Source organism: Orbicella franksi, chromosome 9 (genome assembly GCF_964199315.1).
Source record: "Orbicella franksi chromosome 9, jaOrbFran1.1, whole genome shotgun sequence".
Lineage (NCBI taxonomy): Eukaryota > Metazoa > Cnidaria > Anthozoa > Scleractinia > Merulinidae > Orbicella > Orbicella franksi.
Genome location: NC_138153.1, coordinates 10966120 through 10983064, shown reverse-complemented (window position 1 = coordinate 10983064; position 16945 = coordinate 10966120). Strand labels below are relative to the sequence as shown.

Here is a 16945-nt window from a genome sequence, read left to right as displayed (position 1 = left end):
AGCATGTCCGTAGCTGTTAATCAAATGTTGCCGCGAATCTTTAATTTTGGGCGGTTAAATCAAGCTCCTGATAGAAAATATCATTCGAGATTTCAACTTTGGAGAAATTTATCATCATAGACATCCGACGCACTGAGAAATTTTAATTACTCAGTAATTAAAACGGCTTTGGCTCATAGAGGCACCATTTATTTTCCCGATGCTGGCATTTTTAACCCACTGGTTATTTCAGGTTGCCAGTATCCTTATTATTAATTATAACTTTTAATTACTTTTAATCAATTCTTCGTCAGAAGAAGGGTAAATAAAGGATGTTGTTGTCAAAATTTGGCCGCGTTGCATATGATCTAGCTTTCGAACCTTTCACTTTAAAAACTTCTTTCAAACTACCGTTGAGAATTTACAGTGATAAAATTAACATTAGATATGTTCACCAGCTAATGAAAGCACGCAATCTAAATGTATTATCTATAGGTGCATCTTGACGGATGAGCGCCTATGCTCAAATGTATGCAAATTTAGGCTAGTTAGACATTGAAACTACTCCTCGGACTTGACTTCCTGGGAATCAGTTGAAAAAGTATCCAAGATTTACCAGCATCGAGCGTCTTCTGGAAAGAGTATATATTTTAAAATAATGTTTGACTAGGGTTCCTGTTATTCCTGATGGCAGTGGTCTCTTTTCTCGAAAGAAACCTATAGTCGTCCATTAACTACATTTCTGTTTAATTATAATGAAATGAACAATTTTGGTTGTACATGACTGATTTCGTTTGAGAACAGTTGTTCCAAGAAGAAAGTAATACTTGAAAGCCGTTGACATATTCATGCCTTCCCCACCTTATGTCAACCGCACGTTTAATGAGCGTTAGGAGAGGGGGGGGGGGGGGGGATGTTTCCATGTTGCATGGAGAAAGGAAAGTAAATCTCTTCAAGTGACACATCTCCACTTAGTAATAGCAGCTGTCAGTGTTGTTTTATAGCAAAGTTAGAGCCGTTGTTATAGCAGATTTATGGCAGTTTAACTATACATAACGACAGTTTGCATTATTTTCTGAGCAACGAAAGGTAACAAGTGTTACGGGCCGTCTGAAGAGAAAATAATATAACAAAAGTTTGCTGACAAAGCAGACTTGTTTTTTTGTGTTTTTGATTGTTTTTTCTATGCTGTTTTTTTTTTTTTTTTTTTTTTTTTTGCTTTTTTTTGAGGAAAGCATATTGCTTCAAAATAGTTTATTTTGGAATTGATGACATAGTAAAACCACTCGTTTTGATTACAGTATGCAACAATTAATTCAGTCTACAGCAAAAGTTATAACGAAACTCTGACCACACTTGATGCCGTCGTCGTGTATTATAAACTATATTGCTTTTCTTAATTTACTTCGCTTATTACATAATTGAGAAAATAACTTCTTTGTGAAGGCCAATTTATCGCTAATTCTTAATTTGAACTGCCGTGCAAATTAGCGCCCTCGTGTTCGCAAATTTCTCAGTCATATCATAAATGAACAATTATATAAAAGCTTGAGCAAGGATTTACATTACTCGTAATATTTGACAATTCTTTCAAATTGCACTCGCCTAGAGGCTCGGGGAATTTTGAGAGAATTTTCAAATATCACTCGTAGCGTAAATCCTTTTTTGCACTCGCATTCGTACGATTACCTACACTTATTTATTTTGTTTGGTTATTTTTATTTTCTATGCAATAGGACTACATGCTGTAGATTTATCTGGGAAAATTTAGGATTACATTTGACAGTTTACAAAATTAACAAATAAACGCTCGCACTTTGGCTGGCGATAAAATCAGTATACATGTAGATAATCGTATGAATGTGAGTGCAATAGACTATTAAGGATTTCCTCTACCAGTGATAATGAAAATTAAGAGAATATGAGGGGAAAGAGAGGGACATTGAGGGCGTTGGCTGGGATATGTCGATTCCTCTAAAGTTATTTTTAGTTTTAGACGGAAACGGAAGTCTATTTCCCCAGACGTCCGCATGATACCTTTCATCCGTTGATCACGGAACTTTGAAAGGGCGGCCTGCGTGGAAATACGTTTTGTCAGTAGAAGCGCCTAAAGAACCCCAACCAATTTGGAACAAAAATGCTGGATCGAAGAAATATCAAAGTTTTCCCCTGAGAATTTGAAGCAAAGAAATCAGAAAGGACAACAAGAGAGAGTTTCTTTGCTTTCATTTGTATAACAACGTGCAGAGAAGTGTCGTAATGTTCAATATTGTAACATAACATGAAATACTGTTTCAATCTGTAGCGATCCTGATACCTCTAAACGCATCGACGAAAGAAATCATAGCCCACCGAAGAAAACTATTTTGGTTCCCCCGGCGCGGCAAATTTTTGGGATCAACAATGAGGCTTTCCTTCAATTCAGAATATGTCACAGGTCTATTTCCGAGATTATTATTTCCGAGATTGTTATTAACAAATAAGTGGCACACGAGGCGATAGCCGAGTGTGTCATTGATGTTCGTACCACATTTTGACGTCTTATGTGATCTGTTACTGAACAGACGCACGGCAGCATGGAATCTATTTGGTTATATAAAGAAACAACAGAAAAAGCTTTTTTTTTTTTTTTTTTTTAATCTTTTAACATAACTCGAAAGCCGGCCTGTGCCCACTTTGGCGAACACGAAAACAAGCCATTTGACGTAAGCTATTGTCTATACAAAATGAAGCAATCTAAATGGTTGCTATGTGCAGCAAAGAATTGTGATTGGCCCAGGAAAATCACGCCACTGTCAAACTTGAGCCGAAAATCACTACTTCTCGCGGATTGAAAACTTACAGCGAATGTAGAATCGAAGTGTGAAATCTACAAATCTTAAAAAATTGCCGAAAAGTCAAGTCAGTTTTTGTCATCAGAGCAGCCCTGTGAGCCGAAAAATTGGATGATGTTTTGAATATTGCAGGAGTTGAAAAATTATCCTCGGAAAACTTGCGGTTGCGGTCAACACTGGAGGCCATTCGATTCGAGTTTTGGATGAAAGGAGAGTTAATGACGGTGAAATTTTGTGTCCTCTGTGGTTGGTGATTCTCAAATGAGTTTGATATAGTGTCGGAGACACCTTATAGCTGGGATACAGTTGGCCGTGAGCTGTAGTGAGCTATACTTTTCTCGCTACTGTGCCTTGAAACGGACTGGAACATTCGCGTCGGAAAACAAGGTTAAATTTTAGTTTATGTATTTATTTAAACTGATGATGTTTTGATGTTTAATTCCTGGAATTAAACTGTGTCAACACTCGTTTTGAGACTGACAAAAGTCAAATTTTTAAAATAAATTAATGACATAAACATTTTGCTTATTGTTTTGTTAAATTCTAGGCAAAGCAATGGTTTCTTGCCTTAAAGTAATTTCAAGACCAATTCTGTGTTTGGTTTACTCTCGCTCGACTGCCGACTGAGAATGCTCGTGTATTTTTTTCTGAGTCATTTTCTAGAAAAGAAACGGCTTTTTCTTTCTTCTTCCAGACTCTCGTACCTGTTCAATGCCTCTTCAAGACCTTTTTGTCCCTGATCTTTCCCCAGTCACGTAAAGTATTATCTAAATTCACAAAACTTTTCCGCCATTTTAATTGTGTGTTTGTCCTCTAATAGATCATAGGCGAGAACCAATCAAAATGCGAGAATAACTTGGGTTATTATATAAACAGATTTCGTTCATGATGGCTCAATAAGAATTAGGTGGGACTAGCGCGTACGCTATGTTATAATTCTTGATATTTCATGCTTGCAAAAAAACGCCCCAAAAACGGAAAAAATCTTACGGAAACAGTTAAAATGACGCGAACACGTGCTAAAAAATGAAAAGTAACTACATGAAAGTTAACCAGTTTCCAGCACTTAGATTTTGATGCGTCGTTATAACAACTCTTTATCACTTGATACTACAATCATGGTATCAAAAAACCTACCCAATCAATGGTGAACACTTTGTTATCAGTTTTGTAACACAATAAGTTGCCTTAGCAACAGTATTGTACGGGTCCGCAAATGATCCCAGGACCGCAAATGATCCCGGACCGCAAATGATCCCGGACCGGGAATGATCCCCGATAGGGACCGCAAATGATCCCGACTAAAAACTAAGGAATGGCATGGATGGTGGGATGGTGTGGATAGGGAATTGGCGTACGTGAATACCGATGTTTTTATTAAAGCCATCTTATAATTATAGTGGCTTACAACTTGCTTTTTTTCGTACTTTCGACTAAATTTTGTTGCTAACTACGATGTTATGAATATCACCACTCAATCATCAAAACACGACTTGGCTTGCATTTCTTTGCTCAGTAAAATCATGATCAGTGTAACATACGCTACATATCCTCCTTTGTTAAACATTGATAGTTCGGTGTTATAGTTAAATCACATTTTATCAGCCATTAACGCCACTCGTCTAAAGTTTTAAACTAAAATCTAACCATGAAGCAACTATTAAGGAAGACGCTGTCACTTGAGTAGACCCACAAACCTACAACGCTTCATCACGCTGTAAAACACCTATTGTGTAGCACTGGAAATTTGAACAAATTTATTTTGTAATTTTTCCTCGGATGTATTTTGGCTTTGATTCCTCGGAAATGACTACTTGAGTATTCTAAGAAGCCAAAATTCCAAGTTATAGTTATGAAGTTCAGCCTCATGACCAAGCAAGGCCAAGGCTTGCACTTCGTTTTGACAAGTTTGCTGTATGATAGATGTTTGATACTATCGCCAGGATCGCCACTGGGATTTCGAGAATGTTTACAAGTATGTGTTTTTGTAAGACTTCTAATTCAATAGATCGTCTTCACGTGACGTATTTTTATCCTCATCAGGCATAAGAGGCGGTACATTTACATCTGTTTACAATTAGCGTGCTTCGTTTGGAAACCAGAGCATTTTGAATTCTAGGGTTATTGAGGTTACGTGACACAACGCTACGATCGAGTTTGTTGAAAAATATATACTTATCTCATGATTTTGGGCCTTTTTAGAAGTTAGGGCATTAGGAAAAGTGCTTATATAAATGCTTGTTTGTTTAGTACTGATAATCAGTCGCCTAGAAAGCCAAAGTAAGTTCCAGATGTTTAAACTATATTCCAGCCGCCATATTGGTGTACCACGGATATATACCAACATGGCGTTTTCCGTACTGGGCTCTGTAAATTTCTGGGAAACATTTACGACGAATTTCTGAAGTTTGGGGAAACGCACAGGCCTAAAACTTGGAGAAGTGTCTTATTTAGTTATCTTCTATAGCGTACATCACAATTTCTTAGCTTTTTCCATTGGTTGGTTTTCGATTTATTGTTTTGTTTATTGCGTGACAGTGAAAACGATCTGTACCGTTCGAAGAACAAAACAGCAACTGTGGAATATTTGTTTGTAAAATGATAAAACATGTTTTTTAGTTCATAATTTTTGTTCATGTTCTCACCTTCCTCTGATATAAATCCATGCCATTCCTTATTTTTTAGGCGGGATCATTTGCGGTCCAATATGGGGATCATTTCCGGTCCGGGATCATTTGCGGTTCAATTTGGGGATCATTTGCGGTCCGGGGTCATTTGCGGTCCTTGGATCATTTGCGGACCCGTACAGTATCACCTGCTAAAAAGACTATTAATTACAGCGTTAGGATCTTACAATCCAAAAACGACATGTCATATCAAACGTTTAAGGGTAGATACATTTGTTAACAAAATTTGGTAGCTTTTACCTAATAGCAAAATAACTATAGAGTGTTAAACTCAGTCCAAGCTCGTTAAGCCTGCAGCCTGGTCTGAATAGGATGAAGAGATTTCAAAAGCAAACTATGTCGGCACAGTTCCTTGAATGGTAGATCCACATTTCTATAAATTAGTACGTTTCAACATTGTATCACCGAAAGTAAGTTTCACGGTCTTGAAGTAAAGTTGTTAGTTCCTATTTTGGATGTAAACAGAGGATTTAAACCACCATTTTGGATGTAAACAGAGGATTTAAACCACCCGCGCGCCAGCTCCCGTTGAGCCAAGGTAAGAGTTTGAGAGTCCTTGCACGTCGAAGAGTTAAAGACACATTAAAAAGAGAGCAGGTATATCTCAAAAGTTCTTTATTCAGCAAAAAGCAATCTACAAAGGCGGAGTTTGAACTATTATGTATTATATGAAAACACTGTTAGAGCGGCTTTCATTTGAGTGTCGAAAGTAATTAGAAAACTGCTTTGATTTTGGTTTTGGTTTTACTACGGTTTGAGATTGGGTGAGGAGTCTAATTGGTAAGTAATTGGTTTGATTTTGGTTTTACGACACTCAATTGAAAACCGCTCTAAAAGACCAGAAAAATATTTCTTCTGGGGAAACAAATTGCATTGAATACAAAACATAAAATTCGACCTGAACTATAACAAAATGATCCAAAATGAACATCAAAGTTCTTTTTAATTGTTATTACTTAATTATAATTATTATTATTATTATTATTATTATTATTATTATTTTGACCGAGTTTTTTTAAACGCGCTTTCAAGCAATAAAATTTCGTTGTAGAACATTCATTGCACCCTGGCGCAATTAGCGGAGGAAAGTCCGTTTTGAATGGACTTAGACTAGCCTTAGAGCTAAAAAAATGACTAAATTGACACATGCTTGCTTTGAAAATTTAATCAAAAACTACTCTATTCGCGAAAATTCTAGGTTAATGCGTTATGGTTAAACAGTAATGGAAAAAATAAACTCCACTCTATATCCGCCATTTCATTGCTATAGAGCGTAGAAAAAAGGTTTAAAATGTTTCCTTGTTGTTGTGTGTGTTTTTGTTGTCATGATTATTTTTGCCCGGCTTTTTTCAAGAGGCTGGTCTCTTGATAGCGCTGAGCATCATTCGAAATGCATATTTCCTGGTAGTCATCATCGACATTTGGTATGTCCAGCTCTTCATACTCAGCAGCATCTTGCGTAACTAGTAATTTCTCATAACAAACGGTATCTTTCCACATGCCAATCTCCTCGTACCTGACAATCTCTTCCTTTGATTTAGTTTCTTGTAACTCGTATTTTCCAGAGTTTGGAAATGCAACTTCAGTAGGCAAACCGCACGAATTACGCCTACGGCTCGCCACTTTGCGGCGGTGACAGCGGCGAATAGGATAAATGCTGAGGACGGCAAGGACAAATATTCCACTACACGAGACACCAATAATAATTAGATAGGGAACCTTTCCTTCGTGTTCTTTTGTCGGTTCTAGATTTTGATGAAAAATTAAACAAAAAAAAGGTATTTTTAAACATATAAACGAAGAGTTGGCAAATAATTAATAAGTGAATAACATAACTTTTTGAGGAAATATTGTTTGTTAACGGCGCAAATAAACAATATTAGGGAGCTAAAGCAACGACGACGACGACGCCGAGGACGACGCCGACGCCGAGGACGACGCCTACTACAAAATGAATTTATATTTTACAAGCGAAATTCGCGATTGTCTAGATCTGTTCGATACGCCAATGGCACTAAAAACGTGCTTAAGGGTCCATTAACCGATTCATGCGTGCGCTCGCGCGCGTTGCTAAGGAGGTGAAATTTCACTTCCGGTCACTTACGTCAGCCTGAGCACGGAAAATAAAAACAACTCAAAAACTTGCAAATTCGTTTACATTTTAGATGTTTTTCTTGGTGTTTCGCAAAATGCAAAGTAAAAAAAGTACAAGCAAAGACAAAATAGGAGAAAGAGAGAAAAACAAGAGCAACAGAAAGAGAAAAACTAACTCCGTGTGACTTTCTTTTATCCTGCCGAAGTGCGCTGGTAATGTAAATTGCGGACGCGCTGATAGGGTAACTTCCAATGTATATCGGGCGCACTTCCGGTTTCTTTAAATACTAAAGGAAACGCGGTTTTTCATTAAATCCAGCCTTTTTCGACGAATTTCGATTAAAGCCAACGTTGGCAACATAGCTATACATTTCTTTTTCGAAATCATGCTTTTTTCAGAAGATTACGAATTTTTCAATATTTTCAAATACTTTCAAAATCTGACCTTTTGGAAATGAAACAAAATCGATGCATAGCGTAATGAGGATTTAAATTAAAATATTAAACCAATGAAAAAAATCCCGAGAAAGTAATTTGTCTGGGAGCCTTTGCATTTTTTCTGTATTAGTCACATGACCATGGGCGTGGCCTGATGACGTCATCACTAGTGTTGCTGATCTTGAAAAAGCTAAAACACCTGAAATAACTCTGAGGTAACTAAAAATGACGAGATTATATGAGAATGAATTTTCCCTAGCAACCGCTCGAAAAGATCGGTTAATGGGCCCTTAAGCTACATATACAACGAAGGCGTCCAATTCCAAATGGAAATACGAAAAATTAGCCGTCGTCGCCCACGTTCCGTAGACGGCGCAGAACTTGGTAATTTCACGTTGTTGTTTTGCAGAGGAAGGCAACGGAAATGTATAAAGATTTATAACGCACGTGCACAGCTATTGTTTTTCTCATTAAACCTTTTGTTTAGTGACGTTCTTGTTGCCGCCGTCGTCGTGGTTTGCATAAGCTTCCTAATGATAGGCGACGTCTCGTTGACACGAAAAAAAAACTGCAATTTTTGCAAGTAAATGGTTTTCCCTCGTCAGCACTACGCTCACTCTGATTGGTTAAAATTCATCGAATGATGAAGCAAGAACCAATCAGCCGTAGGGCTGATAATGCATTAGGAGCCCGCTGTTAGTCATTTGCGACCCGCTGAGCACGTGTTTTCAAGTGTTTGGGAGTTTCTATTTGGCCGCGTCTATTGATAATAATGGAGGATAACATTCAACATATACGGGTAATGTACAGAGTATGTCATCCCTCCGATATAGGCTTGCAATTACCCTCAGCGTCCTTCTTGATTTTAAGGGATTCAGGATCGACAGTTAGAGGGCCCAGTTTGCCGTCCTGTATAGCCTTTTTCAACGGAATCAAAGCTCTGTCATCTTCCAGCTTGTTTTTGAACGACAGCTGAAATTCCACCACAACACTGCCCGGCCTAAGAACAGACACAAATACTTATAAATAACCAAACCAACAACAACAACAACAACAACAACAACAACAACAACAAAGCAGCAATTACACAATTAACGCAATCATAATCATTTTTTTTTTTTTTTGTTAGCTAACGGGACTTTGGGCGCGATGCCCAACGAGTTTGGCAAGCAGAAAGGTCTCTGATGAGTCCCTTGGCCGGGACGAAACAAGCTGCGTAACACTAGCCACGAACAATGTATTATCACAAGTAACTGTCAACTTTATTGTCATAATCAATTTAACAAATATCTTTCATGTTCTTGTGACTCTGTTTAGTAAGTGATCACAGATGACGTCAAAATGTGGTACAATAACAAAAACGTGGGACATGAACGATAGCTGAGGTCACAGATGTAACGTAAATGTAAATCTTATTTATAGTGGTCACGCACTTAGCTATACAAGTACTAAGCTTAGCTAGTTCCGTGGCGGATCTAGGGGAGAGGCCCGGGCCCCCTTATTTTGGGTGAAAAAAAGAAGAAATGACTGAAGGAAGAAAAGCCGGCAGGGCAAGTAAATCCGCCACTGTAGTTTACATCTTTTTTTTTTTTTTTTTTTTTTACATTTTGAAGTCAAAATAGGGTAATGATAAAAGAGTGGCACCCAAGGTGATAGCCGAGTGTGTCACTGATATTCTTAGTGATCTGTTACTGAACAGACGCACGGCAAAATGGAATCTATTTGGATGAATGGTTAACAATGGTCTCGTTTGGTGATATATACAGGTGATAAGAATTAACTATACACTTGATGATCTCATTGTTGGTACCTGAATGATAAAATTTCCGCTCCAACAAAGTTGTCCTCCTGAGAATACTGTTCGGAAATCTGTAAGTTCAAATAACGATAGTTAACACCATCATTACACCAATTGAACGTATATTGGACTAAGAAATAAGATGGTCAATTGGCGTAATATCTATGAACATTTTAATCCTATTTAGAGTGGGTTGTAGGGGTGGAAGGTATCCTCGCTGACTTTACTGATTGCAGCTTGAGTCAATTTTGATAGTTTTTCAACTTTTGAATTAATTAAGAAATTCTAAATGACGGATCCAAGGTGGTGATTATTTATGTGATATGATGTGAACATCAGGCGATATCCTCCTATTTTGGTAATTCAAAGCCGAAAATATACGCACTATTCACCATGCCAGTTTCATAATCAATGCTTAAATCATCTTGAAGTTATGGTAGTGGGGGGTCGAATCCTCTCCCGGGTGGTAAAATATGAAAAAGAGCTTTCTCTTTAAAGGACTAAGAAATTTGATCCTGTATACCTCGCTAAGATTGATAGTTCAGACAACAGAAATTCGAAGTTTAAAAACGATGCTCTAATCTACCTATCTAGCTTTAAATCTGCAAGTACTTGTCAAATTCGTTTGTACTTTGCGAACAAGTTAATATATCGATCTTCTAATTGCCTGACAACCCTGAAAACTAAACGTGTTGCTTAAGTGAAAGGGAAAGTAGCTAAAACTGATATTCCGTCCCTTATTCTTGCCTGTATGACAAGGGTCTGCGACAACTCTTTAAAGGCTTGACTGTTTTCATTCTCAAGATCTTCATTCCAGGTCCTTTGGAGACGTAACTCAATGACAAACTCTAGCAAATAAGCACATGAATAAGAGGTGGATTAAAGAGTGAGAAAATTTAGGACTGCCTGTAGACAGCAATAACAAATTAAATGATTTATTGATTGCTTGATTGCCTGATTGTTCATCGAGTCACCGAGTTGTTGCTTGACTGAATGACTGATTGATTGATTGATTGATTGATTGATTGATTGATTGATTGATTGATTGATTGACACCTACAGCTGCAGTATCCAAAAATCTCAGTTTTAGCTTGGTCCAGGCGTTTATTCAATGGGAGATTGGCACATAATGGTTTGTGTTCATCAATGACTCTGATCATACAGTTAACTATTTTTTTAGTCGTTGAAAATTTCATTACTTGTTTCTGGTTGCTGAGTTGTTACCGACGACGATGTGGCAGACACTCTGACAGAGGACTTGACACGAGTGGCATTACTTGTGGGTGAAGCAATAGTTGTTGTGCTGGCTTTGGAAGAAATTTCTGTAAGTATTGTATAGAAAAGAGTGAGAAAACTTAAGAATGCTACATTGATTGCATAGATGTTAATACACAAATTGACTGAACTGACTAACCAATTAACTGATTGGATTTTTGCATGTTCAGACACTGAAGGTTAAGGTAGTCCTTTAGGGAAAATAAGAAACCAAAAGACGAATGTTCTCTTAGCTCGGTATAAACGACATATAAACATAAACTTGTGAACATGTGTGAACAGTCCTCTGCTGAGGAGATAAGCTTTTGATGCTCCAACATTATTGACGAAAAAATAGATAACTAAATGAATTTCAGTGTTTCTGACTGGTTATTCACTGAAATGTAATTTTACGTATAGTGGTTAAGTTTTATGACTGTTTTATTGAAACATTTTCGTTTATATGACAACAATGTTTTCAAAGAGTGTTTTACAAAATTCTGGTGCTTCTTTAAGCTTCGCTTTTGGTAAGATTTTGGATTTGTTTCTATAACCTTAACGGTTTTTCTATTTTATGTTGCTGTTGTTGTTGTTGTTACTAAATCAAGTTAGAAACAATTGAACTATTACTTAAAAATGTTTGTAGTCAAAGATTCCCGATACAAAATGGGTTACTTTCTTGCAATGTTACCTAATTAAGGTATGATTTGACGTCATGATTGGAAGGTGTTTATCACTAAAGTAAAAACTAATTACGAGTCACCGTGGTTTGATGAGATAAATAAGGGGAAGGGAGGGGGAAGGTGTGCGTATAAAATAGAGAACGCACCTACAGGCTTACGAACGGAAACACAAGCCCCGGCAGAAGAAATTTAAGATTGAATTAAATAAAACAAAACCAAGTGAAATGAATATAATCAAATAACAAAATCACAGCAAGTACAAACTTACCACTTTCACAGCTACCTCCGGTATATCCTGTTAGGCATTTGCATGAGTAACTGTGAATGCCATTCACACAAGACCCACCGTTCTGACATGTGTGGTTAATGCAATAGTCAATGTCTGTAAAACAATGGGCAAAGAAATTAGTTGCAGTAAGTTAAATAGAGTGAAACATACAGGTCAGCATATATTGGGGGTCGGGTTGTGTAGATGCGAAGCAGGGACAAGCCTTCTTGTGTATTCTGCCAGCGGTGACTTTTGTGAGCATGTGAACTTATGCGTATTTCTGTAACCACGTGCTTTGATTTCACATTGAAAGTGAATACATGACAATGGCGACGAGGATATACTCCTACGAAACAAGTCAAAAATATGACCGTTTTCGGGGAGATAGACAGTTCTGATAAAACACAAGGGAAGTGGGACACCTATGTCGAACACTTTTTCTTAGCAAACAACATAGATGGGGACCACCAAGCGCAAACCTTGTTAAGCTTTATTTGGCGGCAAAACATCCATATTGTTGAGAGATCCTCTGACACCAGATATATCAGCTACGAAGAGCGTCTAGGAGTTCGTCACAACCCTTCAACAACACTAGTTAAGCCCTAAGCCATTGGAAATAGCAGAACGGTTTGGTTTTTACAAACGAAACCAGCGCGAAGGAGAAACTGTGTTGACCTACGTGGCTGATCTTAAGAAGCTAGCGGCCCACTGCAATTTTGGAGCAAACCTTAACGAAGCGCATTTTAAGAGTCTGTCGCTCAAAACAACAAGGTACGCCCATACAAACGCCGAAAACACCGCAAAACGCCCAAATCCATACTGTTGAATACAGTGAGGTCTATTAATATGAAGGATTTATTAAGTTTGAAGATACATAATGTGAGCAACCCGAGCAGAAATGTTACCTGGATAGATTTAGTAGAGGGGAAACCTCTTAAAATGGAACTGCGCACGGGCTCGGCTGTAAATGGAGAAATATAATGAGATACCCTTGCAGAAAACTGAATTGATGTTGAAAACTTACGCTGGGGAGACCATTACTCCTGTTGGAGTGCTTAAGGCAAATGTTGAGTACAAAGGCCAGCAACCATTACTGTTGGATCTGTATGTCGTCAACGGCAAGGAACCTATGTTGACAGGGATGGATTGCCTGTACAAGACACGCTTAGATTGGTGTACCATCAAATCACTGAAAGTTTCACAAGCTGCACTAACTGCCAATGGGCGTCTGCAAACCATGCTAGACAAGTACTCGGAAGTTTTTGAAGATAAACTCAGAACATTCAGATCAGGTAAAGCAAAGCTAACCCTCAAAGAAGATGCCCAAGTTCAATTCTATAAAGCTCGAGCTGCGCCATATGCCTTGAGACCAAGGGTTGAAGAGGAACTGATGAGATCAGAAGACTTCAGAATGAAGGTATTCTCAAGAAAGTTGAGTGGAGTGAGTGGAAAAGTCCCATTGTACCCGTCCCAAAGAAAGATGGATCAGTATGCATATCCGGCGATAACAAAGTTACAGTGAAACCGGAGCTACATGCTGAGCGGTACCCCTTACCCCGAAGTGAAGACATCTTTGCAAGGCTTGCTGGTGGACAATGCTTCTCAAAGATTGACCTTCGTCAAGCATTGAACCATTTGGAGAAGGAAGAAGATTCTAAGAAATATCTCACTATCAACAATCGTATGGCCTTGTTATGGTACAACAGGTCGGCACACACTAGAGGACATGTTACGTTGACGTGAGGCGGGGACAAACCTCTTAGTGTGCAAGTTTAGGACACAGGACATGCATGTTGCATGCACGGTTAAAGTATTTTGCATGCAGGCTGGTGCACTCGAAGCGGATTGAGGCATAAAAAAAATGAGTTGTAGCAGGAACAACAATTTGCCTGTTTCACAGTGAGCTCCAGTATATCCTCTCGGGCAGTTACAGGAATAACTGTTGACGCCATCTTCACACGATCCACCATTACTGCACGTGTGATTAACACAGTCGTCAATGTCTGCAAAACAAAAACAGAAAGAAAAATCACAATGAAGGTAAGATAAGAGCGACAAAAACAAATGCCAGTTTTCTTTAACAAAACCTGTGAGCAATTCGAGATTTAAAACAGAAAGAACACGTATTCTACCTAATTCACAGTAGCCTCCAGTAAATCCCAGTAAGCAGTTACAAGAGTAATTGTTGACACCATCTTTACACGATCCACCATTACCGCATGTGTGATTTACACAGTCGTCAATATCTGCGAACAGAAGAGTTGTCAAACCGATGGTTATTAATTTCGGAGGAATAAGTTGAAGCTTGATCTTTTACCTTTTCTCCTGAACTTCCCTTAGCTTTGACCAAATCAAACCTATAGTCTATTATTGTCATGTGTAATATAGGTGCCAGTAATCGACTACAACAGCAGCGACAACAACAACCTACCTGTTTCACAGTAATTTCCGGTAAATCCCGTTAGGCAGTTACACGAGTAGCTGTTGATGCCGTCTTCACACGATCCACCATTACTGCATGTGTGATTAACACAGTCGTCAATGTCTGCAAAACAAAAACAAAAAAATAACAATGAAGGTAAGATAAGAGCGACAAAAACAAATGGCAGTTTTCCTTAACAAGACCTGTGAGCAATTCGAGACCATCTCTTCCCATCTGCGACTCATTCTGGACTATTTGTTTGTGACGTGAGTTCTATAACTGCCCTCAAACAACACAACGTAAGAACAAAACGACGCTCTTGTTTCACAGTTACCTCTAATTAATCCAACACGGCAGATACAGACATACTTTACAGGAATTAATCAGTTAATAAGCCGTTTGATGTTATTTTGACAGCGTTAACTCTCATGTGAACTTCTCCTCAGCTTAATCAAACCTACTACCCATGAATAAGTTTGTTAAGTTACTGCCTCAAGTTTAAAACAGAAACACACACATTCTACCTAATTCACAGTAGCCTCCAGTAAATCCCAGTAAGCAGTTACAAGAGTAACTGTTGACACCATCTTTACACGATCCACCATTACCGCATGTGTGATTTACACAGTCGTCAATATCTGCGAACAGAAGAGTTGTCAAACCGATGGTTATTAATTTCAGAGGAATAAGTTGAAGCTTGATCTTTTACCTTTTTCCTGAACTTCCCTTAGCTTTGACCAAATCTTACCTTAAGCCTATTATTGTCATATGTAATATAGGTGCCATTAATCTACAACAACAGCAGCAACAACAACAACCTACCTGTTTCACAGTAATTTCCGGTAAATCCCGTTAGGCAGTTACACGAGTAATTGTTGACACCATCTACACACGATCCACCATTGCTACATGTCTGATCAACACAGTCGTCGATGTCTAAAAACGGAATGCAAAGAATCAAAATAAAATTCAAGTAAGAGCACCTTTTTTTGAAGACAGTAATAACAAAACCAACCCCATCAACATCAGTAATTACTAAACTTACCTCTCTAACCGGGTAAGAGAGTTAGAGAAGCTATATATTCAAAATCTTAACTGCATGGTGGACACAAATCACTTAACCACGATACTTACGAGATTGACCCTGCAAACCTCTCAAAAAAAAATTAAGTGGGCACCAATATCACTCACCCGTGGGAGGTCTGGAGTAATATCAGAGCTGGTCGAATGATTATCTTGATCAGTTACGTGTAGATTTGTCTTTATGACCATGTCAGAATTAATATGAGTTTAGGAGAAATTGAACGTTCCGTGTCTCTTATTTTTTACTGCATATTTTCTTGTCACCTATCGATACACTCTCACTGAGTCAGTGGGGTGAGCCCTGCGAAGAATTGGCATTATAATTAGCAAGCTGAAAGACAAACGACAAACCACGGACGTCAACCGGAAGTTTATGTAATTGCTTTTAGCTTGTTTTAATTCCTCGCAAAATGAGATGACAAGCTCTCATCTTAGCATTAACAGCTTGACGATTTGAAAGAACAGGGTCTAAGAGAGAAAATTCGACTTTCGGTTCGCGTCCGTCTTTAAAGAATGTCTATGCTTAAGCTCCATATAATTAAACTTTGATGAACGCGAGCTTACCCCTTTCGCAATGATCACCCGTATACCCTGGTGGACAGCTACATGAGTAGTTGCTGATACCATCCACACACGATCCGCCATTGCTGCATGCTTGATTAACACAGTAGTCAATGTCTGACAAGAAAAGTGATCCAAATTATCGACAATAACAATGCGATAACTATGATACTCGCACAATATAGTCACCTGGGATGATGTGTTAAGTGATTTTATTATGGGAAGATCAAGACGATTCTTAGTCTGTCCTACATTTATAAATTTGAATTCGATCTAGTTTCACTAGACGAGTGGACACTCCGTGGATGAGATACGGCTATTACTAATTTCATTTTACAATGCACTCTAAGCAATATTCTATAGAGATTCTATTGCAGACGGCTACTGTGTGTCGTTTGATTGCTAAGGCGAGAGAATGTCGAAATTTTGACTGGTGTTGAAGATTGAGGTTTCGAGTCAACGTACCGCAGTCATCATCAAGTCAAATGAAAAGTGAAAGTTAATTTTCAGTTGATGGTGTTGGTGCCATGGCCAATGGAACACACTGGTCTTTTTCTCCTTGATTTTATTGGTTCTCAAGCACTTGTCAATTTTGTTCAGAGCAAGTAGACAGTTAACTCAATCCGTCTAATATTACGTTTCTGTTTGTAACCACATTTCCACCGTCGATTATGTCAAATTTTGAGTTCAAAGTCGTTTCTGAGTTGACAGAACTTGCTGGCATCTAGTAGTGTTGTACTCCGTTAGTTGGTGCACGGGCTTTCAGGGCCGTCATTGAAAATTATATGTTGTAGTGTAAGTAGTACCGCGAGTAGATTAACGTACATTTTTTTTCAGTCTTTTA

General features: G+C 38.2%; 1 protein-coding gene across 2 annotated transcripts in view; it reads right to left on the bottom strand.

Moving 5' to 3' along the window:
* LOC145498341 (von Willebrand factor D and EGF domain-containing protein-like) overlaps positions 1–16945 on the bottom strand; it is a 103947-nt gene that overhangs the window by 27551 nt on the left and 59451 nt on the right. The window contains exons 21-32 of one of the 2 annotated variants that reach the window (XM_081478256.1): positions 16105–16218; positions 15280–15393; positions 14982–15095; positions 14467–14580; positions 14168–14281; positions 13925–14038; positions 12036–12149; positions 11030–11152; positions 10578–10678; positions 9843–9901; positions 8878–9032; positions 6526–7245 (exon numbers count right to left, since the gene is read on the bottom strand). In XM_081478256.1, the coding sequence (XP_081334382.1) occupies positions 6830–7245; positions 8878–9032; positions 9843–9901; positions 10578–10678; positions 11030–11152; positions 12036–12149; positions 13925–14038; positions 14168–14281; positions 14467–14580; positions 14982–15095; positions 15280–15393; positions 16105–16218 (1652 nt within the window). In that variant the 3' untranslated portion in view covers positions 6526–6829. Of the gene's footprint in view, positions 1–6525; positions 7246–8877; positions 9033–9842; positions 9902–10577; positions 10679–11029; positions 11153–12035; positions 12150–13924; positions 14039–14167; positions 14282–14466; positions 14581–14981; positions 15096–15279; positions 15394–16104; positions 16219–16945 lie in introns of those variants that run through there. The other variant, XM_081478257.1, reaches the window with a different exon arrangement.